Source organism: Herpailurus yagouaroundi, unplaced genomic scaffold (genome assembly GCF_014898765.1).
Source record: "Herpailurus yagouaroundi ecotype Mexico unplaced genomic scaffold, PumYag 162, whole genome shotgun sequence".
Classification (NCBI taxonomy): Eukaryota; Metazoa; Chordata; class Mammalia; order Carnivora; family Felidae; genus Herpailurus; species Herpailurus yagouaroundi.
Genome location: NW_024412403.1, coordinates 49247883 through 49273330, shown reverse-complemented (window position 1 = coordinate 49273330; position 25448 = coordinate 49247883). Strand labels below are relative to the sequence as shown.

Below are 25448 nucleotides of genomic sequence, written 5' to 3'. Positions count from 1 at the left end.
TAGTATTACACACACCCCTCCCAGGGGCATATAAAGGGTTTGCCAAAGCCAAGACTTAGCCTGCCAAAAATGAAAGGAAACAACTGTGTTGAAAAAAGGTAGAGAAGAATCAGAGAGGAAAGGGAATTTCCTGGGTTTCAGGCCATGTTCTGGTGGCATTTTACTGTGTTCTTGCCAAGACTATGGTTGTACATAATGTAGGTGAATGCCCATGGCTTGATAAGAGGCATAAAGGCTCTTTCATTCAAAAATCTCTATCTACCAATTTCTCTGATGTCTGAAATGGCATTTTTAGAAACACTCTATGCCTTTATAAGGTATTAGTGATGTGCGAAGAATACAAATGTCTCTTGGGAGGGTAGTTTACCTTTTTTTCCCCCACTAACAGCCTAATTTTAGGTTAATGTGATTGCCAGCTGAGGGCATGTTTTTAATACAGGAAGCTAAAGCAAGGTAATCCAGAGCATTGTTTGAAATAAGATCTATAGGTTAAAATAAATAGATAAATAGTCCTAGTCAGCCAAGGAAACCACCATAGGCTATTACCCAGGAAGGAGAGGATTCGCAAAGGTGTCTTGAAGGAGAAGAGGACACTGAAAAGAAAAAAAAAAAAAAAAGCATTAAAAAAACCCTTTATCTCCTTACATGGCAAACCTTGAAAGTAACAGGTTTCATAAAAAACAGAGTTCATAAAAATCTGGAATCTGAATGTTTTTTCCTGTGCTCACAATCACAGTGGTTCTAAACAAAAGCTGTCACAGCAACAGAAGAAAATGTTAAGTTCAGAAATTTTAAAAATGGAGTTTATTATAAATTTCTACTGGATCTGCTTTTTAAATTATTTCATAGAGTCCCTCTCTTTATGCCCTGCTAAATTAACTTGAACAATGGTATTTAACATTTCTTTTGTACAGAAATGCTGTGCAACTTTATGTGTACATGAATCCAAAACACACACTTGATTGTTAGATGTGGCAAATATGGAAGCACTTGTGACCTCTATTTCTAGCACTTTAAATCATTCCTGAAAACAATCAGCTGTCTGTAAAAATTTGTTGTAGACCTCCATAATACAGATTGAAACTGATTTGTTTCTATTATTGTGAAAGGGACGACTTTACAATAGTCTTGAAGTCCTTCAGAATAAATAATTTGTAGCCCATGTTAACTGTTAAGAAAATGGTCTTTACAACAGTGATGTGAACTACAGAAAGAAGTTTTTAAAACTTTGATACTCAAAGAACTTTGAGAGAATCACTTAGATCAGTAGTTCTCAGCAGAGGGCACCTTTGTCCCCAAGGAGATAAATGGCAATATCTGGAGACATTTTTTTTTTTTTTCACAATTGTGGAAATGCTAATGAAATCTGGTGGGTAAAGACCAGAGATGCTGCCAAACATTCTATACCACACAGTAACCACCCCCCGCCCCACTCCCACCACCGTGAACCAACAAAAAATTATCCAGCCCAAAATGTCACTAAAGCCAAAGTTGAGAATCCCAAGAAGTTCTGTATAGTCTTAGGACTCTAAAAAAAATTGAAAAATTAAAAAAAAAAAAAAAAAGAAAAGAAAAAAATTCCATCTGATTATAATCATTCCAAGGTTACATGATTAGGGTATCTCAAGGATGAATTAATTAATTCATGCCACTAGACTTTCAAAATACTACAAATAAGTCATTGATTCAGGGTGCTACATAGCTGAGTCAAGTTAATCCTAAATGTATTTTTAAAATAAGAAATATCTTAATCATTGGGAATCCCTGGTTTAAGAATGTATTTTCTTTAAAAAAAGAATACTTAAATTTTAGAAGAAAGTTTCCATAGTTTTCTGAAGAGGTTAAAAACATGGGGGGAAAATTATTTTATTCTTGATGCTAGCTCCCACAGAGACCAAAAGATCAGTGTTAATATGTGGCTCAAATAAATAGCTGTTATTTTTTGCCACAAATATTATTAAATATCTTAGTTTCCTATGTGTTTTATTTATTTTTCTCAAATTTTGGTGTCATAACCTATTGTTTTATTACTATGTATAATGAAGAAAATTTGTATGTATTCTTTTTTTTTTTTTTAATTAGGAGTACTTGCATATAAAATTCTAGGGAGTATTTGCAATACAACCTATGCTTTCCAGAAACTCCTATTTATGAATCAGTATGACTTGAGAATTATCTCAAGTATTGGATTGTTATTTTTTTCTTCATTCCAATGCCAATTTAAATCTTAAAGAATTACCTAGAGTTAAGGAGATGGAATTCTGAAGAATCCCTGGTTGAAATGCCCAATAACTTTGTTGACTGCCTGGGGGGAAGAATTAAGAGCAAAATAGATTTCTTGAAATAATAGGTTACTTGATTATGTTTTCATGAATTATATTTGGACACTGTGTTATGAGGAAGTGAGGTGAATTGTTTGTTCTCTGACTTTTTAGCTAAGAATGAAACGTTGGCATTACCTGCTGAATCTAAAACACCAGAAGTAGAAAAAATCCCAGCACGGCCCGTAACAGGTAATGCGGTCCCTATGTTGTTAATTTTGAAAGAATAAATATTTTTTGAAATGGTAAATGATTGACAAGTTTACACCTTTTTTCAGTGAGGGGCCATTAGGAAATTAATCTTCATCATAAGCACAAACAGAGAGATTGTAGGTCCTTAATTTAACATTTGGAAAACCAACTGATGCAGAAGGAACTATTGAATCTTATGACCCATATGTAATATGGAAGATATATTTTTCACTCGCAATTAAAATTGTCACCTCAACATTCTAAAATATTTTTTTAAATTTTTTTTTTCAACGTTTATTTATTTTTTTGGGACAGAGAGAGACAGAGCATGAACGGGGGAGGGGCAGAGAGAGAGGGAGACACAGAATCGGAAACAGGCTCCAGGCTCTGAGCCATCAGCCCAGAGCCCGACGCGGGGCTGAACTCACGGACCGAGAGATCGTGACCTGGCTGAAGTCGGTCGCTTAACCGACTGCGCCACCCAGGCGCCCCTAAAATATTTTTATACTAAAATGTAATACTGTGGTTTTGGTGCTTTCCTTTTATATGAAGACATGAGTTCATTTTTCATTTCTTCACTTTTGCAAGTGGTCAGTTTAGCAAAATGCCATTATCCCTCCAAAATCTGTAGCTTGATATCTATGAAGGCAGCCTGGAGTCACTTAATCTATAGAAGATTATGAAAGATTAACAATCCAAATATAAAGAAAATATATAATAGTTCAGTAAAAATCCTTTCAAGAATAAATGTGGATACATTTTCCCCATAGTTGATCAGCCGTTACTAACAAACATTCAAGCATTTCTTCTCTAATGAACTGCCCAAGTCCAGGCCACTGGGGACATGTTATTCTCTGAACCACAGAGTTTTTGCCAGAGCAATGCCGCTTTATCCAAGTCCCAGTGAAACAAACATTTGCCCAGAATTTCGCCAAATCCACACTTAGCAAAATATCTCCAATCTAAAGTGAATTTTTTCATCTGTAAAATTACCATAAATTGAAATATCCGTGACATTTACTTTGTACTAAAGTCTTGGATTCATAACTGGTCCAGAAAAGATAAATATTAGTAGGGAAATAAAATAACATGATTTCAAGAAACCTATTCAAGTAGGAATATTTCTGCCAGAGTAAGAAGTATATGCTTCCACCTACATGGGAGATGGACCTTCCATTCCCCACCTTCACGGGTGTGGGTCAAAGGTAGAAGCTATTTAAGATGCTGGAATAGTCTATTCAAATAAAATTCCTGGGTAACTTTTCTAATTTCAATATAATTTGTCAATACCAAGAAAAGCATAGGCATGACTCAGTGGATGACTCCAAGTCCTTTTCTGCCCCAAAGATTGTATTAATTTTTCCCAGTTATACTTTATTGTCTTAGCACAGTATCTGATGGGAGAGTCTACGAATTTTAGTTCTCTGCCAAACCGTATTCACAGTTTTCCACTTCAGAAACATTTAGGCAAACACCATACCTCATTATTAAGTATTGTGTTTATTTTGTGTCTTTATCCTGCAAAATTCTGGAGTCATGTAGCTCACAGTTCATTCCGAATCCCAGTGATCCTGGTTCTTATTTACCTGAGCTCATCTTTGCCTTTGATTTAGCATTTGGAACAACCTTGTGGTTGAGCTTTTGAATCCTTAACATAATTTCAACCCTGTTCCAAGTTTTGCATGTTGACTGCAGTTTGGAAGAGAGAAATATTTAATGTAATAGTTTAAAATAAACCTTTTTGCCTTGGGTCGTTCTTTTATTTGCCCATTTATTAATTCATTTAATAGATATTTGTCCCATGCTTGCTTACTCCAGACGTTGTGCTAAGCCCTGGAAATAATGAGAAGGAAAAAAGCAGGCAAATAAAAAATTATGATTAGTAAGTACTTTCATGGTGGTCAGTTCACTGTGCTTTTTGGAACACATCGAAAGTGCACCAAACTTAGCAAGGAAGGGTTGGGAGAAGTGTCAGCTCAGGTGCCTGGGGCAAGCCAGGGAGTCCTTCATGGACTTGAAAAGGATTTGGTATATATAAGAGTCCGTTACTAATTCTAACTGGACACCAAAAGTGCCTTATGATCTTTGGTTGCGTCATCATTTTATCTTAATTTACAAGTTGTTTTTTTTACCTTCCAGTGACTCCTGAGTCAGTGCCAAGAACCATGAAACCTACTGTGTCTAGTGCATTAGACTTTTCAGAAAAAACACTGGGTAATTCTAAGAACTTTTTTTTCTTTAATAATTCCCAACACTCATAGAAACAAAAAGAAACTCCAATGCCTTCATTCCCACCTCCTTGATTTCCCTTGCTCTCTTACTAGCAGTAGTGAACCTTCCTATTTCTTGGACTAATTCCATTAGAGAGTTAACGTGTTTGATTTTGGTGACTCATATTTTAGGCAGCCCTAGATTCTAGATGCTGACTACACACACTTTTTACCAGTCTTTTGGGATGAATAGGAAAAAAAAAAACAAAAAACAGAATGCCAGTCTTTTAACCCACAAATCTTGCAGGGGTAGGGGAAACCTGGAAGTCTTCACTGTGTTTGTGTTTTCTGTTTCAATAGGCTTCCCGAGTCTTACGTGCATGACACTTCAGGAGAATCCCCAGAAGTGTCATGACTTTTAATAAGAACTTCATGTCATGCAAGTTAGCAGGTGCTCGGTCCAAGAGAATCTAACTTGCTTTGTCCTTTTCTGCTGAAGAAAAGGAGCAGCATGTGATTTCTTGTGTATGTGTGATGTTGATCTTCCATGTCACACCACACCCTTTGAACCTATACCTTCACATTTTAACAGCTATGCAAAGCTTTTCCTGGAGGCGCCAGCTTTTCCCATGAAAGGCATCAGCTGCCCGGTGCACCCCGTGTAATGAGCATGCTTCACATGATGATGTGTTAACCACAGTGTCAAATCCTGACTCAGGGAGTTGCTGACTCAATTCTTCTTTATTTTAGTTCTCAGCGAAAGGACCCCGGAAACACTGCAAACTATTCTAATACCTAGGTTTGAATTGTCACTGAGCACTCTAGGTAAAAATTATTAAACATTACAGCTTGTTATTACCTTGGAAATTTAATGCATGCTTTAAAGAAATCCTTAGGCTAATTCATTCAAATTGATCTCCTCTTAGGAAAGAAGGGACAAATGCTTTATAGAACCGTAAGCTCCCCAACGTCAAGCCCTTAAATGTTAGAAAACATTTTATAACTTAGGATCCTGAAGAGTCTTTATGACAAATCCTTTCATGGTTTTTCTTTTTGGCGGTCATATTTTGATATTATATGTGATTCTTCTTACTCAAAATCACTGTGTCACTGAATAAATTATTTTCTATACTTTTTCTAAATATCTTCTTACTCCATTGTTTCTCCTGGCCGAGAAGATGAATTTATGGTCTTTTCTGTAGACTGTTTCTTAGAATTTATTTATGAGTGCAATATCAAAAATTGTTGGAGGAGTAGGTTGAATATAAAGCCATGTAGTTACTGAGATTCTATCCTTAAAAGCCATTAGATGGACATTTTTTAGTTCAGATGTGTTTAGTGCTTGATTTGAGTTAAAATGAAATATATCTAAGGGCACACAAACACATAATTAAAGAAATTAGGAAAGTCATTTAGTAAAGGTGAAATGGAGAACCCAAATTCTTCAAATCTAGCAGCTCGATTATAAAGAATAGAACAAGAAGCTTGATTATAGTAGCCAGCACTGAAATCACAAGAATAAGAAATACGACTAACAACAATTTACTTGACATGAATAATTTTCCCTTTTGTGTCTTTTTTGTTGTTTTTGCAAGCTTGAGATTTTGAAAAATCTTTTCTCTGTTCCTTGTACCTCACTCAGGTTGTAACATGTCTTATATGTTTCATTGCAGCTCCGAAAAGGCTTCCAGAATTTCCTCAGGCAAAAACACCCTTCCCTTTTGAGAAACCTAGGGGCACCTTGGGTAATAACAGCACCTTAAACCTGGTGTTAAGATGGGGGTGCAGATTGCTTAATTGTGTAGGCCACGTTTACTGGATCCTATGTCAGCAAACTTCAACGTACTGATGAATTTGGGTAACTCAACCAAACAAGGGATTGATTTAAAAACAAAAACCCTTATTTGATGACATTTTCTACAACTTCAGTAACAGTCATCATTATGTTAATTCTATATAGATTTAGGTTTTGTCCTCAAAAATGTTGAAAGTATGACACCAAATTCTGGCCTGTTTCTGATCACTAAATGCTCTCTGGATGGATGCATAATGATTTCCCAACTTTTGATTGAAATAGTGTGTGCTTTTAATTGCAAGCTTCTGATAGTCACGTAACCATACCGGCAACCTATTTGTATCTTTTTCTCCTCTCAAAAAATAATCTTCAGCGACTTCCATTTCTTTTTGCTGTAGCTTCCATTGAAAAGCCATGGATTGTGCCTACGAGTAAAATATATGAAGATTCCAAACCTCTCCCACCTCAAACTGGTAATTTTTTTCTTTTTTCTTTTTAAAATCAATTGGAACAACAGTATTGAATAACTTCTCTTATTTTTATTTTTATAGGTTCCTTAGTTGATATCAAAATACTTGTAGTAAATGGTAAAGCTATAATGCATTCTTTTTTTTTTTTTAATTTTTTTTTCAACATTTATTTATTTTTGGGACAGAGAGAGACAGAGCATGAACGGGGGAGGGGCAGAGAGAGAGGGAGACACAGAATCAGAAACAGGCTCCAGGCTCTGAGCCATCAGCCCAGAGCCTGACGCGGGGCTCGAACCCACGGACCGCAAGATTGTGACCTGGCTGAAGTCGGATGCTTAACCGACTGTGCCACCCAGGCGCCCAAGCTATAATGCATTCTTGATACTTGGAGGAATGTTGTGTTTTTCTCAATGCCAAAGTAAAACAGCTTTGTGTTTGTTTTAAAATTCTGTTTTAACGTCTGGATATATAATTAGAAGGGTGGCTAGAAGGTGAACTGTGAATTGGCACATGGATTTTCTAGAGACCTCTGTAGTGACATTGAGAACAGAAACAAAAATAAGGTATCTTGGGTCTGATGTGTATCAGCTTAATGTTTCCCTTGCAGGTGGATATTTGTTTTTTGTTTTTTGTTTTTTTCCAACAAAAATATTCAGTAAACAGTAGAGAGCTCACTATGTGCAGGGCATTGCTAAGTACTAAAATCTGTTAAGAACATTGTGATAAAGAGGAAAGACCACAGGTCTTGGCATTAAAAATGGACCTTGATTCCTGTTCTGGCTTTCCCATTAACAGTATACTTTAGCTCTTTTTCTACTTTCCTGGGTCTTAGTTTGTTCTTTTATAAATTGTGGCAATTGGCTTTTTCTCCTGAGAATTCTTTGTCCCACCATTAAGACTGATGAGGGAGACAGCTTCCCTTTAAAAAAAAAAAAACAACAACACAGCAATAACATATTTTCTTAATTAAAAAGTTATTTCCTATACATCTTGTCTTTGCTAGGGGTCTAGCAACTAAAGAGAATAGTCAGCATGTGAGAATTATACTAAAACCTCAGAAACCACTTGGTATGATTACATCCATGATTTTTGTTTTACTTGTTTGTATTTAATTGTTGTGCACTTCTAGTTGTGATGCTTTGAGTACATATAATATAGTATATAATGTAGTTGAAGTTCATGTAATGAAGTTAAGTACACTGACATTTTGTGGTATTTTCCAGAAAGGATTCCAGCAGAGGACTGGTTTGAGAAAGGATGAGAATGAGCCTTCAGAGGCATAGATGTTAGCTAATTATTCCTTCTCTGTTACATGTAGTGGGCTCAGATCTCAGCAAAAGATAAAAGGATGGCATCACATGAAGTAAGCATGTCTATTATAGTCTCCCCTAGTTTTCTCCAGTGGGAAAACACTTGAAAGTTGGTGATGGTTGTCAACCATCCAGAGAAGTCTCAAATTGGGTCTTACACGGGCTTCGTTCCCCTAGAGTCACTGACCCTGAAACTGTAATGCAATTACTTAATGTGGGTGCAAAAATATCCTTAGCATTCCAGGTCACCTGAGTCTAAAATCTGGGTCCGGGGTAGAGTTTCATATGGAGCCATTCCACAGGCCCAGCTGCACTGTGGCTATGGAGCAACAACCAGTCTGTGGACCTGTGTGATGGTTTGTCTTCCTGCACTGTGGCATGCCTGGCCTGGCTCCCATGTCCTTCATGAGGATTATGGCTCTCAAACCAAACTAGAGCCCATGGGACTAAATAAAGGCTTAGGCCCCTTTCATCTCTTAGCTTGGGTTATTTACCTTGGAGGCATAGGGCAACCTGCATTTCCGTTGAGCAGCCTGTAGTTTTTTTGTGTCTATGATTATTCAAGGATGAACTGACCAGAGCCTCAAGGAAACTGCTTATGGAGTTTAATGGCTAGGACATGAAATATATATAAATCCTGAACTGAACTAAGCTTTGGGGAGGGAGGAGAATATGTTGGGAAGGGAGGATTGTAGGGTTACAAAGAGAGATGAAATTAAAGATCCTAGTGAAGGAAAAGTTCCTTTTGCCTTTAATTCCAGAAAGGAATATTCTGGCCTTGCTCTGATGGAGTATGAATAGTGGCTAATGCAGCAGGAAGTGCTTGCATTATTCCGTTACCTCACTGCTGCCAGAGCAACTTTAAGCTGCCAGAGAACTTCCAACTTTGACTGCCAACCCCCTCTGGATGAAGTGTTGGGCTTGTCATGGCTGTAACAGTTCAGTAGGTAATGATCTCAGGCATGAGCATTGGCCCTAGAAATTTGCAAGCCTTCCCTCACAACACTTAAATTTTATATTTCTGCTACTTAGTATGCTCCTTGGAACAGCAACATTGGCATCACCAGGGAAGTTGTTAAAAAGGCATAATCTTGGGCTCTACTCCAAATCTACTGAATCGGGATCTGCTTTTTAAACAAGGTCTCCAGGGAATTGGTATGAATGTAAAGTTTGAGAAGCACTACCTTATCACTAACCTCTAATATTTTACACATGTAGGTAAGAATCATCAAATGTAGTCAGTTGTAGGATGGGAGGCCTCAAGTCAATATAAGATTGGTTTCTCAAAGTGGGTGATTATGTCTTGTTTCTACTAATGCTTCTATCTCTTATGTAAGTGTTCTGTGTGGCATCTTCCCAACATGTTAAAACTAAAATTTATCCTATATATTGTGACTTAAAGAGTTGATATATTCATGCTATCCTTTCATTCATTTAAGACTTTCCTGTTTCTTGTGATTAATTTTGTGTGAATTTATATGTGTACTAAGTTTCTATTTCCTATTTAGTTTCAATGTATAGGATTATTTTACTTTCCAGTCATTCACCGTGGTTTCCTAATGAAATTGTTTTAGAAAGTCAGAAGAGAGAGGGGTAGAGATAGTAGTGGAACGCTGGTCCATAATACCATTCGTCCCATTTTTAGTTATTATATGTTTTGAAGAAATGATACATTTTAGCTGGCGTTAATGATATTATTAACACTTTTTGTTAATAATGAACACATTTTGTTTTCTTTGGGGTATAGTGTGTCTGTATTTGCTATATGAACTCCCTTCAGCCAAAGACCACTAGGACCACACCTGTATTTGAACAAAGTTAAAGCTATTGCTCATTCTAACAATGGAGAATGCAGAGCATGAGGAACTGTGGGGTCCTTGGTAAGAGGGTACTAGAAAGGACTCACTGTAGGACTTGGTCTTGTTTTAGGTGATTCTGGGGAGGGTCCAAGGAAGCAACGCCTGGATTGGCTGCTGCCAAAAAACGGGAGTAATTCCATAACCAAGTATCTTAATTCTTAACTAGAAGGCAGGAAGAACAGTGAAGTTGTGATTGGTAAATCCATATTAGCCAGAAAGTGGGGATAGTAATTTTTGTTTTGCACACAACCAAACAGTGGTCTTGTTTTTGTCTTGATCTGTGTCGGTCACCCAGCGGTCTTGTCTGATATCAGTGTTACTTCAAATTGTTGATGTTGAGCAGAAGAGTGCCACAGCCCAACTGTGGGTGCCAGGCCAACTCCTGGGTGCCAGAGGCTGCTTTTCTCTTTAACAACCATTAAGTGTGACTTACCAGTACCTTTTGTAGAATTCATTTTGCTTCAGCATTTACTAGATTTGTTTTCCATATTTACTTCATGTTTTGTATCAAATGATCACAGCGCATGCTCTCAAAAAGCTGTCTGTATTACTTTGGGATATAAAAAAGCTGTATGGAAATTCTGATTTGCATGCTGATTATTTAAATCCCTAGGTCAATTCAATAGATTATGAAGGAGTGAAATAGGGTATTTGGAATTTGGAATATTGTGGAAAATCTGAGAAGTGTAATCATCAAACATGTTCTTCCCCACTTTTAGCCTATTTGCTCCAACCTTAGTATGGCATTTTTTGATCTCCTCATTTAGAATTGTATTTTGTATTCAGCCTTCTCTAAAGTATGTTGAAGTAGGATTGATTGATATCTTTATTCTCTTGGCAAACCTAAGTTTTCTTAAAGTTTAGAAAAGAGAGGATTAAAATCTGCTCTATAATTATACATCAGAATGTATACTCTTTAAAATAAATTCTATATTAAAAGAAAGTTGGCCACCTTTTAAAAATAAGTGCTTGTAACAAAAACTCAGGAAAGAAAATTTTTCTGATGACATGATGGAATTGGTCTTAGGTTCTATTGAAAAGTGGCCAGTTGACTATGATTTCTGTGTACTATAGAGTGAGTTCTAGAAGAGTAGTCTACCTTCCGGTCCCCCAAAGAAGTGTGCATTTGTGTGTATGTGCATGCACTTGTTGAATTGCTTCTTCATTGGTATAATTTTGTATTTGCACAGCAATTTCCTATCAAGAGATTGAAAGGTTGTATATATACCATCCTATTGATCCTCCAGAAGTCCCTGGAAATAGAGAGTTACCATTTTCTTTTAAAGCAACAAGTGAGAGGCTTGCCCCTGAATGAGTAGAGAAGCAAAAACTAGATCCTCATTGGTTTCTTTCCTAAGCTTCTAACAACTACACCAAGTTAAGAGTGAAATAATGTTATACAGTTTACTTCGAAATTTTTTCTTGAATAGCTTCCCAACAGAGCAAATGATGCTAGGACCAGGTGCCTTCTAGATTTTTAAGCAACATTAAGTGGTCTGTGAGTAAGACTGGCCACTTTCTGACATTCATTCTTCTTGTGAATGTGATCACTGATCTGTGACCTATGCAGTGACACAGCTGGGTTAATAACCAACTCAACTACATAGTAGTTATGTGGCTGTAGACAAGTGATCTAACCTCTGAGAGTCTCAATTTTCTCACCTATAAAATGGAAATATAATTTTTTTCATTGAGTGTTATGTCTTGGAAATAATGTGTTTAAAAAATAGTGTAAGTCACTAAATCTAATTCACAGTACTTGAGAGGTACTCTGTCATCCTTTCCTTAATACAATGGACTCTTGAATTGAATGCATCCCCTTCCTACCACACTGCCCATCCCAAACCTCCTGAATTGCTGCAGATACTCAATAATAATAGTAATAATAATAATACAATAACATGACTGGAAAAAAGGAAGAAGGAAGAGAGACAATAAAAAGACTCTAACTTGCATATAAGCTTAACAAAAGATTCTTGGGTCTTCATTTCACTTGTTTAAACATTTTTTAAAAAGAATGTATAGGATATATGCATTGTTATTTAAAGAGGCATTGCCCCCATGGAATGGTCTGACATCTTATTAACTCTGGGCAAGGATGTATAACACAGCCACACTGTTGAGTTAGAGTAGCAACTTGAATCTTTCTATAAACTGGGCCCTGAGACCCTTCCTAGGTTCAAGGAGTAAAATGATGTGTGGCCAACTTGCTCTGTTTTCCATGGGCATCAGAGGTGGGAGAGGCAGCATAAATGATGTGTGTACCATCCCACAGCTCAGGCACGTGCATCATTTCTCAAGCCCTTATGTCATTGAAGGGGTAAGATGGAAATCATCTTTTGGTTTCTGGCTTCATAGTGTCATCAGTGTTAAGCCTCCTTAACTTGATCATCCACTTAAAAAGACCATCAGTTAGTACCAAAAAAGAATTTTTTTTTTAATTTTTTAAGTTTATTTATTTTGAGAGAGAGAGCATGAACAGGGGAGGGGCAGAGAGAGAGGGAGAGAGATGATCCTAAGCAGGCTCCATGCTGTCAGCCCAGAACCTGACTCAGGGCTCAAACTCACAAACTGTGAGTTCATGACCTGAGCCAAAACCAAGAGCAAATGCTTAACTGGTTGAGCCACCCAGGTGCTCCAGAAAATTTTTTTTTTTTTGTTTACTTACTTTTAAAACAAAGTTGTTTTTTTTTAAGGTTTATTCATTTTTCAGAGACAGAGCATGAGTGAGGGAGGGGCAGAGAGAGAGGGTGAGAGTAAGACAGGCACCCCAGGCAGGCTCCGCACTGTTAGTCAGTGCAGAGCCTAATGTGGGGCTTAAACTCATGAACCATGAGATCATGATCTGAGCCAAAGTTGGATGCTTAACCAACTAAGCTACCCAGGTGCCTGTAATACCAGGAAAGATTTAAAGTTTGTTTGTTTTATTTTCAGAGAGAGAACGAGAACATGCACACCCAAGCAAGCAGGGGAGGGACAGAGAGAGAGGGAGAGAATCCCAAGCAGGCTCTGTGCTGTCAGCACAAAGCCTAATGTGGGGCTCGAACCCAGGAATGGTGAGATCATGACCTGAGCAGAAACCAAGAGTCGGTTGCTTAACCGACTGGGCCACCCAGGTGCCCTAGTACCAGGAAAGATTTAAAGCTCAGTTCAGACAAAGATAATGGTTTCTTTATACAACCCAAGATGATCTGACATGTTCATTTTCATTTTTAGAAAACTCCCCTGACTGTTCTTTTCTCAGTGTACCCAGACTAACTGATTTTTCCTTCCAAATGTACTGTGACTTATTATTAAGACGACTCCATCTTCTGGCATAATTCCTTCCCCTTGAACAACAAACAGTTATCCTTAGAAGCTCTCCCTTGACCACAGAGTCAGAACTGAGAATGATCAGCCTCAGTCTTTTCATTAGAGTCTACTTTGAGAGCTGCCTTTAGGAGTTCATCACTTACTATTTTCAGTACTTTGTAGAACTTCAGGAAATTACTATATGCACTTAAGATCTATAAATCATTTAAAGACCTGAACGCTGAATGATCACACATGGGGAGTGGTATACTGGTTGGAAAATTGTGGTTTGCTCAGAGTGGTTGAAGAGAGATTGAACTCTATCTACATTTGGACCTTACTGCCTCCCTGTGAGTTGTTGATGATTACAGATCTGGCCCACCCAACTGGATTAAGCCCTAGAGAGGAGAAAAAAGTGGAGATGAGTGGTAGTGTTGATGCTTACAGAGCAGGAAAATAGGATTCACGTGTAGCAGATGGTTTACAGATTCACTGTGGCCTCTTAGAGATTTACAGCCTCAGCCTTTGGTTTTGCTTCATGAGCATTTTCTTGTATGCACTATTTTCACAAATTTCAAGTCCAAACAGAAAGATACTTTATTTTTCCATCAACTAAGGAAAGCACGATGTATTTATTTAAATGGTACTGAGAACTGTGTGTGTGGTGTTCATAAATGCTTTTCTCATCCCACTATTTATTGATAGTCCTATTGTATCTTCCCGTTGCTTCTTCGTATGTTTTTAGAATTCTATTTCCATGGCAGGGTATGGCCACATAACCATATGGCAGGTAATTAATTGTGTAGTAGAGGAAGAGATCTGTGTGCACAAGTATGTGTATCATAAAATAATTAAAGGGGCCTATTCATTTATTTTCATTTGTCCTTACTAAGAGCATGAACTACTCAGCTGTCAAACTGTTATTTGTTCATTGTAATGGCCATCTTGCAGGTTAATTCTATTAATTCTACTAATTAATAGAATAATTATTCCTATTAATTTTATTGAGTCTCCACCATGTACCAGGCTCTGGGGTAAAATAAACTTTGGAGTGCGTCATGAACATGACTGACTCAATTTCTGTCCTAATGACGCCTTTCACCTAAGAATTTGATGAAAAAGGAAAGTCTTTCACATAGGTACTAACATTCATGGAGTTTGAATGGAATAAATTGATAAGTCCTTAATAAGTGGAAATGCTTTATCTGTGTGCTATCACATTTCCAGAGAAATATCAGAGCATTTTTATGATGGGATTTACATCTGATTAGTTTTTTAAAATCATTTTTAAAAAATGTACAACTGGGGCACCTAGGTGGCTCAATTGGTTAAGCATCCGACTTTGGCTCAGGTTACAGTCTCATTGCTTGTGAGTTTAAGCCCAATATTGGGCTCTCCACTGTCAGCACAGAGTCCACTTGGGATCCTCTGTCTCCCTCTCTCTGCCCTTCCCCCACTAGCACTCTCTTTCTTTCTCTCTCAAAAATAAACATCTAAAAAAATAAAACATGTAACCAACAAAACATAATTTAACAATGTGGTTTTAGGAAGTTGTGAGCAAATGAGCAAATGTTAGTATGGCTTATTTCATAATAATTTTTCTGAGAAATATAAAAGTGAAATTGAGTTATCATGATAAGTCATTACTGCTACTTGAAAGAAAATAATAGCTCTTTCTAACCTTCGAATTGAACTACCTATTTTACTTGTGTTGGATTGGTTCTGCAACTTTTGGTCCCATTTATGTTCTGTGAATGCGAGACTAGAGATAATGCTTAATGTTAAACAGGAGCATTTCCCTCTAAACAGTAATGCATGATAGCATGTGGAGAGTCTAAGAAACAGGAATTTGCTCTTCACTCTTAGCTATCTATCACTCTTATAGCTGGAGTAGCCTTTTAAAAGCCAAGAGGCCTAATCATTTGACACATTTTACTCTGGTATAGAAACACATATACAAGAATTTCATAAAGAAATCAAGAGCTGTTTTTTTTTAATTTATTATTTTTTTAATGTTTGTTTATTTTTGAGAGAGAGAGAGAGTGGGGAGGGGCAGAGAAAGAGAGGGAGACAGAGAATCTGAAGCAGGTTCCAAGCTCTGAGATGTCAGCACAGAGCCCAACGCAGGGCTTGACCCATGAACAGTGAGATCATGACCTGAGCTGAAGTCAGATGCTTAAACGACTGAGCCACCCACGTGCCCCATTTTTGTTTTTTGTTTGTTTGTTTTTGTTTTTGTTTTTGTTTTGAGAGAGAAAGCGTGCATGAGCAAGTAGAGGGGCAGAGAGAGAGAGAGAGAGAGAGAGAGAGAGAGAGAGAGAGAGAATCCCAAGCAGACTCCACTGCTGTCATTGCAGAGCCTGATGCTGGGTTTGGTCTCACAAACTGTGAGATCATGACCAGAACTGAAATCAAGAAGAGTCAAATGCTTAATGAGCTGAGCCACCCAGGTGCCCCAAGAGCTGTTGATTTTTAGAGAACTCCATTTTTGACACTGTTCTCTCCTCCGGTATCTATTATTTGAGATTCACAAAACGTGTTTAAATTTTTTTAATATTTATTTATTTTTGAGAGAGAAACAGAGCATGAGCGGGGGAGGGACAGAGGGAGAGGGAAACACAGAATCGGAGGCAGGCTCTAGGCTGACAGCACAGAGACCGATGCAGGGCTCGAACTCGTGAACCGTGAAATCATTACCTGAGTCAAAGTTGGATACTTAACTGACTGAGCCACCCAGGTGCCCCAAAAAAGTGTGTTTAAGCCATGAGTGAAGGGGGGGTGATAACATGCCTCTCAAAGCTGCTCAAAGAACATAAAACTTCCAGCAAGTGGTATTTGTGAGTTATTAGCACTCTTGCTCTTAACTATTCAACTCTCAGAAACTCCAGAAATAGAAATAGCAGGGACCAAGTCTTCTGGAAGATGTGTTATTTTAATATGAAGTATATTTGAGAAAATGTTTTAGGTGTGAGAGGTCTGTGATACTTGGGAACTTCCCAACATGAGGCACCATGGCCAGAGGATGACAGAAGGAGGGCTTCCTTCCCCAGTATAGTGCTTTCTGAGAATAACTTGAGGGAAGATGGCAGCCTGGCTTGCAACCAGGCAAATAGAAAGGAATTATCAATATAGAAAAGAAATAGAAAGGGGGTACTCTTGGGACAAAAATTAAAGAATATAAGAAAGCTGGTTCAGTGTTACTAGATAGAAGGGATGTGTATGACTTAGGGTAACAGAAAGACAGTTGTAGCGTTTTTCAAAAGTTAGCAGCAATATAATTAAAAGTCAAGATACTTATTCATAACTTCTAGTATAAGAAGTTTAAATAGAAGTTGGGAAAGTTTTCCTAACTTGTTTGGTAATACATAGGGCTGACTTGGGTATATCCATGACTTGAAATTGGCTTGAAGCAAGCAAGATCAGCAACCACCAGCATTTTTGTCCTTCAAAAGGTTTGTCATTCTTATCTCTTTAAAAATTGTAGCTAGGCTAAAGAAAACCTTGCATTGCAATTTAAAGCATTGGCTCTTAGAACATGTGCATGACTCAGAATGTTCTTTCTGTTTTTGAAGATTTTGCAAAGTAGTAGATTGGCCTTCACAAAGAGAATTCTATTTCCTGCTTCTTCAGTATGTGGTGCAATATAAACTGCCCTCTGTGCATATCTGAGTGTATCACACACTCTGATATTATCTTTCTTACACCTTCAACTAGCACTGGTTCAAAGTCATGACATGGTCGCTGACTGACAAGTAACCTTGCTGAGTAAATTTTCCTATGAATTCCTTTTTAGTTTATTTCTGTAGAGCCATTTTGAATGGGTCAGGAAAGTAACATGTATCTCATGACAATTAATGCTTTCTCTTCACCTCCCATTACCATACTGACAGCTCTTTGTGCAGAAAAAGAGAACATCTTTAATTTTTATTTTGATGCTCTTTTTGCTTGCAGATTCAACTCTTATGTGAACATGAAATTTATCCCTGTATTAAGATCAACCTTGTTTTTCAAGGTCACCCTGCTTTCCTTGGTTTATGTAGAATATTAAATTTATCCTGAAATCCACCTAGATTGTAGAAGGGCTCATGGCTCCACTAGGAATATAGAAAGAAAGTTGCCTCCAGGTAAAGTGGCAGGAGGCGTGGTGCAAGAAGAGAGTACTGGTCTTAATTCAGCTCTTCTTGGCCCTGTTAATGGGATGACAAATACACTGAACTTGACAAAGCCTGTGTGAGACCACTGGCAGATGTCTTCACGGCTGCGAATCTCAACTTCATCATATAGAAAATGGAATTAACACCCCATTATCTAGAAAATGGGTATGATGCCTACCTGACATGTTTCTCAGGGATATTGAGAGGGTTAAATAAGCTGATATGTGAGAAAGTGCCATGCAAACTGGAAAGTGCTGTCCAAACATAAGATACCATGATGGTAACTTTTACTAAGTAGGAAGACTAAGCTATTTGGTGCAAATAGCTTCAATGTGACTGTTGTTTCCTTCTTTGGAAATCTCTCCTCAAATTGCTTCTGACTCATTTATGTTTATACTCTTTGAAGCTCTTTGATTTAGAGCTGGCACCACTTCATTGTAAATATATAGCACTATGTGCACATCACCCACGAGGCCAGTGCCAGGGCTCACTGTACAAAAGCCTTTAGTTTGGGGAAAGCCTAGAGGCAAGTCTTAGTGATTGCTTACACATTTAGTGACAAGACCAATAGCCCAGAGCCTAAACGCACTAGCACTTACATAAAACTCTGTTTTACCCAGCATTAAACTGTGTCATGAAATTTTTTAAAATTAATCAAAATTAACATCTTCTCTTATGTTTTACCTTTCTTTTAAAAGCAACTTATGATGTTTTCTCAAGCCCTACAACATCAGATGAGCCTGACATATCAGAACCCCATACAGGTATACCCCGCCTCTCAATTCTTTCTTTGGAAGCCAAATGTTCTGACAACACTACGCCTCATTTTGCTTTAACTTGCGCAGAGTGAAAAAGCATACTCTTCAGGGTTCTGCAGGAGAGAAGTGGCAGTCTGTGTCAGTGAGATGGATTCTACCCATTTCTCTGTTGAGCGATTACTTCTTTATCAGTAATAAGCTCTGCCACACGTGGGAGACGCAGATAAATTTGGTTGCCACTGACCCAGAGTAATGTATTAACAGAATCACTCTAAAAAGGTTTTAGATTCTTAGGGACTTTTCTGTAGAGCAGTGGTTCTCAGATGGGGATGATGTTTCTCTCTTCTCCCCCCAGAGGCATTTGGCAACAACTAGAGACATTTTTGATTGTCACAACTGGGGAAGGTACACTGACTTCTAGTGGGTAGAGGCCAGGGATACTGCCAAACCCTGCAATGTACAGGACAGCCCCCCTCCCCCCAACAACAAAGAATTATGCAGCCTTAAAAGGCAATAGTGATGAGCTGAGAAATCGTGCACTAGAGCAATCATGTCATTCCTTGGTCTATAGAAGTTCAGTTGGATCTGATCTTTGGCATTCTCCTACTGATCCACATACAGTGAATGTAACTCAATCTAATAATTCATTTTAGCAACTGTTTATTAAGCACCTACTAAACTAGGTACTAAGAGAGATTCCAAGTCAATATGAGTGGTCTCTGCTAGACATAGATATATGTCTGATATTTTTGTATATTTCGCCTGATATCCACATTATTTGTGCCATGATAAAAGCAAATAATTTTAAATAGCAGAAAATAAGAGAAAAAATGGAATACAGTGTTGAGTGTGTTCACTTAGTAGTTAAACAAAGGTGAGAAACCAGAAAAGCCAACTGAAGACAAGTTGAATACATGAAACGTTTTTATAATGGTTTCTAATGTTTAAAGTATATATGTTTTTAAAAGTGAGTTCATCTTCAGCTCCTAATGAATCACTAGTTTTAAAATGTTGGTCAGCAGTCGTTCAAGTGTTCGTGATACTTTTCCCCATATGAGGAATAATTTATTACTCATGAATTTGTGTTTTATTCTTGGGGCCTTCTGCTTTTATAAATGTTGACATTTATTCCAACAGAAACAAGTGATCCATTTCTGGATTCTGTCCCACCTAAAACTTCTAGAACTCTTGAACAGCCAAGGGCAACACTGGGTAATGTTTTTAACAGAAAAATCCTACTTTGTTTTCCATCAAGAGAAAATCCATGTGAATGCCATTCTTCCAAATGACCATTTCATTCCATCACATTTAATCATTTATTTCATTCCTATTTCTGAATATATATATTTTTTCCTGTAATGCAGTCATCTTATGTTCCATTTTGGATGTGTGCACCCTCTCTTTCTCTCTCTTTTTGAACTCTAATAGATGATTATTTTTTCCATCCTTAAAGGAATGAAAAGCTTTGAAAACTGCATGGACTCTTCATCATCCATATCATCCCATCTCATGTGTTTATGGCCTGTATCACCTCTCTTCCATGTGTTGAGTCTGCCTGGAGTGAACTGCTGAACAATCATCATTCTGACCTTTTCTTTAAATCATTATTTCATCCACCAGCTTTCAACACTATATGCATTTTTCATTCTTAATCATGGACTTGTAGCATGTGCTTGGTAACACCATCTAAAAAGCATGTTAAAATCCTTAAAATACCTCTTTTTAACTGGAATGACTTGGTGGGTGGGGTGTTTGTATTTTCAGCTCCAAGTGAAACACCATTTGTTCCTCAAAAACTGGAAATCTTTACTAGTCCTGAAATGCCACCTACAACACCTGGTAACTAATGATGTTTTTATTTGTATACTTTGAAAGAACAGATAAAATGACAAAAAAGAATCTGTTACGTTGGATTTTGAGAATATTTTCAGTAGTAAATATTTCCCTTTATTCTATACCATGAAATTCTTCCAAGAACTAGGTTATCTATCATACTTTGCCTTGTGAGAATCCTCAAAGAATCTCCATAATCTTGGTGTCCATATATTTGAAGAATTATTTCCCTTCTATAATCCTTTCAATTCTGCCAACCAGAAAACAGAAGTGGAATTACAGACCATAGTTATTCTAAAATACATTCCCTTCTATTCAGCATGATTAGATAGCACTTGGTCAGAATATTTTTCTCAAAGTAGTCTAAATATAAAGAGCACCGAGTAGATTCTATATCCCTGGAAATGATAAGAAAAGATGGGTAAGAAAGATAACACAGCCTACATTCTATAATGGTCTAAAAGTTATTAGAATAATGTAATTCATTAACTCCTGGTGAGGTTAGTAATGAGCTACAGAATTAAAGAAGTTCTGAACTTCCATTCTCTAAATCCCAAATATTTGTGTTTGTCCTCTGTTGTTTGGTAAATTATCTTTTGAGTTCTTAACTGCACCTTGTGTTCTTGAATCCCTCAAGAGTGCTTACCTCCCAGTACATTTAACTCAACAATATACCTTCGGTGTTCATATAGACACTTAATTCATTTTGGCCCAATCAGCACATTTATTGAGAACCTTCTGGGTATAAAGCACAGTGCCTGGCATTCTGGGCATACAAAGAAATAAAAAGCAGTTCTTGTACTCAAGGAGTTTACAGTTGTGACCTGATTGGCCTCTGTGCAATATTATTTATCAAAGCTATATTAAATCTTCTTTCAGCTACCCAGCAAACTACATCTATCCCTTCTACACCTAAACGACGCGTCAGGCCCAAAAAACCAAGAACCAAACCTGGTAAATAATGGTCTCTTTAACTTCTCAGGATACTTAATTCCAAATACATAATGTCTCTATTTTCTTTTTCATAAAAAGAAGCTATGTGATTCTACAGGTCAAAGTTTCTTCACAAAATTTGAAATTAGCTGAAGATGAATTAATGCAAAATGACAAAAATCAAACAATTTTTCAATAAGACTTCATTGAAAATTAAGTCCGTGATCTTCTTGCTTGTGAATTTCGGTATAAACCCAGAAACAAGTCCTAATGTCTTGTTAGTGTTAGGAAGTAAGATAGTTAGTGTGACTCATTTCCTTGGTATGCATGTATATTTAGGTGTTTATTAGGCTAGCAGTTGGTGTTTGGGGAGCCTACTATGTTTTCAACTGAGCTAGGGCAGTGGCTGAGAGGAGAGACCATGACTCTGACTCTCCAAATGCTTATAATCTCAAAAAGATGCTACAGCAGAGAATGAGAGAGCTGCTCGTGAGACTATAATACTTGTGCAGAAGCTCAGAAAAAGAGTTGAGGATGTAAGCTTCAAAATATGTGTAGGGTTTAGACAGAGGAGAAGGAGGAGGGAACACATCCCAACACCGAATTTGCATGGTAGAGGTAGCTTATCAGGAGGTACTATTTTTCACTGTCAAATGATACACTCAGAATCATGCCCAACAAATCAGGTTTTGCTTATTCCATGATAGTATACAGTTTTTTTATTGCCTTTGCTATTAGGACTGAACTTAGAAATTATTTCCCAAAACCTGTACTCACTGTCATTGTAAACACTGACAATTAAATATGGCAGGATTTGAAAGGGTCATTCAGTTATTCTTCGAGCGATTATCGTTTTATTGTCTGTAGGATATCTTAATATTTTTATTTCCTTTCCATCACCAGAAAGAACCACAAGTCCTGGAATAATTACATCTAAAATTCCTAAAAGCCCTGAACCTACATGGACAACACTGGGTAATGACATGTCCTTAGTAGTTAGATGTGTTACTTAATTTTACCATGAAAATCCAGTACCTTAGCTTTTGTGTAATGTCTCAGTCACTGTGCTAGTTGGATAATTTTGACAATTGTGATGATTTCATAGAGTACAGCAGCCCTGTGACTTTCATGGTTTTGGGTAATTTGTCCCATAGTTAATGTACCTGAAATCAGCATTCAGACATTATCCTGTACCTTGGAAAGCTGGAAAACACGGCTGCTTCACCACCTTCCATAAGTCATTGTATTTGAAGTAGAGTCCTAAACACAGTTCTCCATTTTTCTGAGTAAGATCCTCAAGTTCAACTTCAGACTTCATTTGGAAGAACCGTGTTCTATTATGATGTTAGTAGAATTTCTTTGTATAGTAGATCATGCATTATATCTATCAGTGATTATCAATCTTAAACATGCCTTCTTTCTGGTGCTTAAAGACTTGTATGTGGCTGAGAAATGTGAAGTAAGGGGGCAAAATGATTCCATAGATTTTTTTCAAAGATAATGGATTAAAATAATGTTCTTTGTGTAGTTATTGTTGCTATTTGTAGCAATGCTATTTCTGTTAGTTCAAATATGTCCTGAAATGTTTTTTTCAAACCAGATGAAAATTTATCACTTTATTCATTCAGTGTTGTTCTGTAAAATATTCTTTCAGTGGAACACTTGCAAAACCTTCCAAGATGAAGAGTTCATTCCACTTAAAACATAGCTTTTTCTTTTGTGGCTTTAGACACTGAAATGCCCAAATATTGATTTGTTGATTATTTTCTTTACTTTTCCAGCTCCCAGTAAAACACAATTTATCTCTTTGAAACCTAAAATTCCTCTCATCCCAGAAGCGATAGACACCAAACCTGGTAATTACCCTGAATTTTTTTTTTCCAAAAGTAGGGTTGAAAATTTATTTTATGCCACTCTTTGGAGTAAGAACTTCTGATTTGTATTTTGCTATTTGATGCAATTTTTCCATGAAAAGTACAAAAATGCAATGAAATGATCTCCTTATAACCAGCCCTTCTGATATTATGGCAGCCTCATTCTGAGCTGTTGGGTGGATGACCAACCCAGAGAAAATACAGAAATACAGTGATGTGAGTGATTGAGGACTCCCTTGTCTAAGACAACGAAATAGTTTCCAGTACCACAGTTGACTGGAATTCTGATCACACTAAACAGCCTTTCAGCCTAAAAAGGGAGAAGTGTTTCCCTCCCCTAAAAACTCTGCCCTTGTTTTAGAGCTTCTCAGTTCTCCAGCTGCAAAATCAGAAAGGGTAGTATTTTCCTAATGCTGCATTACTTCTTTCTGAATTGAAGCTTATATCTGAACACTGACATTTGTTTACTCCTCAGGATATAACAATGATGGTTTGCTGAAAAGAAGGCTCTTTTGCAGGGAGGGGTTATTCTGTATATGTAATTTAAAACAGAGACAATTCTCTGCATATCGATTGCAGGACATATTGAATGACCAAATCTGCATTTTATTCTATCTATCCAGAATCTATACAGAAGTTTAAATGTTGACTTATGAGTATCCCTTTATATATAGGAATTTTGTTGCTATTCATCATTTTCATCCAAATTTTAAACTCTTAGCTTCTGGAAGAATATATTTCTCACTGTCCTATTCAATGGATTTTTCATTAGTGCATGTTTACAAAGTAAACAATGATTGAACCAGAGATTTTTTACTTAAGCAGGCATGATTTTTTTTTTTTTTGCAGTGAAATGTGTAAGGAAGAAAAATGTAACTGCTCAGAAAAGGAATTGTTATGACTCCCTTCAAAGAGGCAGTGAGATTTCCAGGTGTAGGTGTCAGACCAAAGGAAATGAGGGATTAGTCAAAGGGATGTGTAGTTGGCACTGTGACCATGGGTGAGGTCTTCATGTTGGAGAAATGGAATTAAGTACTCTTACTCTGAGAGGTTACTTGGAGAAAGAAGCACATAGCTAATGAAACTGAAGGCCCCTAACAGTTTATTTTTTAATGTTTTATTTATTTTTGAGGGAGAGAGAGTGCAAGCAGGGGAGGGGCAGAGAGGGGGTGGCATAGAGGATTCCATGTGGGCTCTATGCTGATAGAAGCAAGTCCCATGCAGGGCTTGAACTCACAAACTGTGAGATCATGACATGAGCCAAGGTCAGACACTCAGCTGACTAGACACCCAGGTGCCGCAAGAGCCCTAACAGTTTAAATCAATGAACTCCAATAGCTATATGACAGAAGGATTTAATGTACATTTATTTAAAAATCATGCCTAGAGAGCTTTGGGATAAGATAAAAACTGTTTTGTTGTATTTTGAAAGGGAGCTATTACTAAGTGGATTGAGAAATACTATTGGATGTTTAGACCACTAAATTTAAATACATGTCTCTCTGATCTAATTATTCTTGTTAGTATAAGATAAAAGTTGAAAAAAGCAAAAAAGTCTGCATTTGATCTTAACGGTTTATACATGATTAGTTACAATATTAATTTCAGTCCTTTCTAAAGAAAGGTTTAGTAGAAATTCATTAATACAAATAAGGGGCGAGGATATGTTCCTATCCATTTAAGCTACTTGAACAAAGAGATTTGTTAATTTGACATTTCCTTTTAAAATGTGGCCAATTATTTGGAAGCTAATGAGTCTCTATTCCTCTGGTGTGTACCTTCTAATCACCCAAGAATATCCACACTTTTCCCCCTGGCATCAAATATAACCACTTCAGAATCTGCACCTAAAGTTACACAAACTCAAATTGACCTCCGGTGGTCTGAGGCAACACAGAGTAACAACAGGATCTCTGCAAACCATTGCTTGGGTTTTAGCTTTTTAAAATATATTTATTTTTATTTTAGGGCAGGCCACCATTATAGCTTTGCGGAAGATTTCTGTTTCTAGCCAAGGTTCAGGAGAGCAAATCAACCACCAAAAGCTTTTCTTATTTGAGTGATTCATTGCCTTTCCCACCGCTCTCCTCACACTCTGCTATTTTTCCATTTCACTTTCCATGCAAGTTGCTTTTCCTCTGGTTTTCCTTTGTGGTTAAACTAACGAGTAAAAACCCACATTGGGTTTGGCTTATTTTGTAAGCATAATCCAGTGCTTTCTTGAAAATCCCACCATCTACCATGTCCCAACGTGTCTGCCTCAAGCAATAAGAATTTCATCCTTCATAATTAATCTTTAAGATTGTAATGGCCTTCGGCTATTCAAGCTTTTAATGGACTGGAAAAAAAAAAGGAGAGACCTTCAATTACAGGTATTTTTTAACACGATTCTCTGACATGGTAGATAGAATTGTAAATTTTTCTTATTGCTCATTACAAATCATGAGC

At 37.2% G+C, this 25448-nt stretch overlaps 1 protein-coding gene across 42 annotated transcripts in view; it reads left to right on the top strand.

Moving 5' to 3' along the window:
• The window catches only part of ABI3BP (ABI family member 3 binding protein), a 266973-nt gene that overhangs the window by 125025 nt on the left and 116500 nt on the right, over window positions 1–25448 (top strand). For 32 of the 42 annotated variants that reach the window (XM_040484350.1, XM_040484344.1, XM_040484343.1 and 29 more), the window contains exons 10-20: window positions 2436–2513; window positions 4653–4727; window positions 5474–5548; window positions 6397–6468; window positions 6917–6991; window positions 18301–18366; window positions 19498–19572; window positions 20125–20199; window positions 21073–21147; window positions 22030–22101; window positions 22908–22982. In XM_040484350.1, coding sequence (XP_040340284.1) covers window positions 2436–2513; window positions 4653–4727; window positions 5474–5548; window positions 6397–6468; window positions 6917–6991; window positions 18301–18366; window positions 19498–19572; window positions 20125–20199; window positions 21073–21147; window positions 22030–22101; window positions 22908–22982 — 813 coding nt within the window. The remainder of the gene's footprint in view (window positions 1–2435; window positions 2514–4652; window positions 4728–5473; window positions 5549–6396; window positions 6469–6916; window positions 6992–18300; window positions 18367–19497; window positions 19573–20124; window positions 20200–21072; window positions 21148–22029; window positions 22102–22907; window positions 22983–25448) is intronic. The other 10 variants (XM_040484370.1, XM_040484369.1, XM_040484349.1 and 7 more) reach the window with 4 other exon arrangements.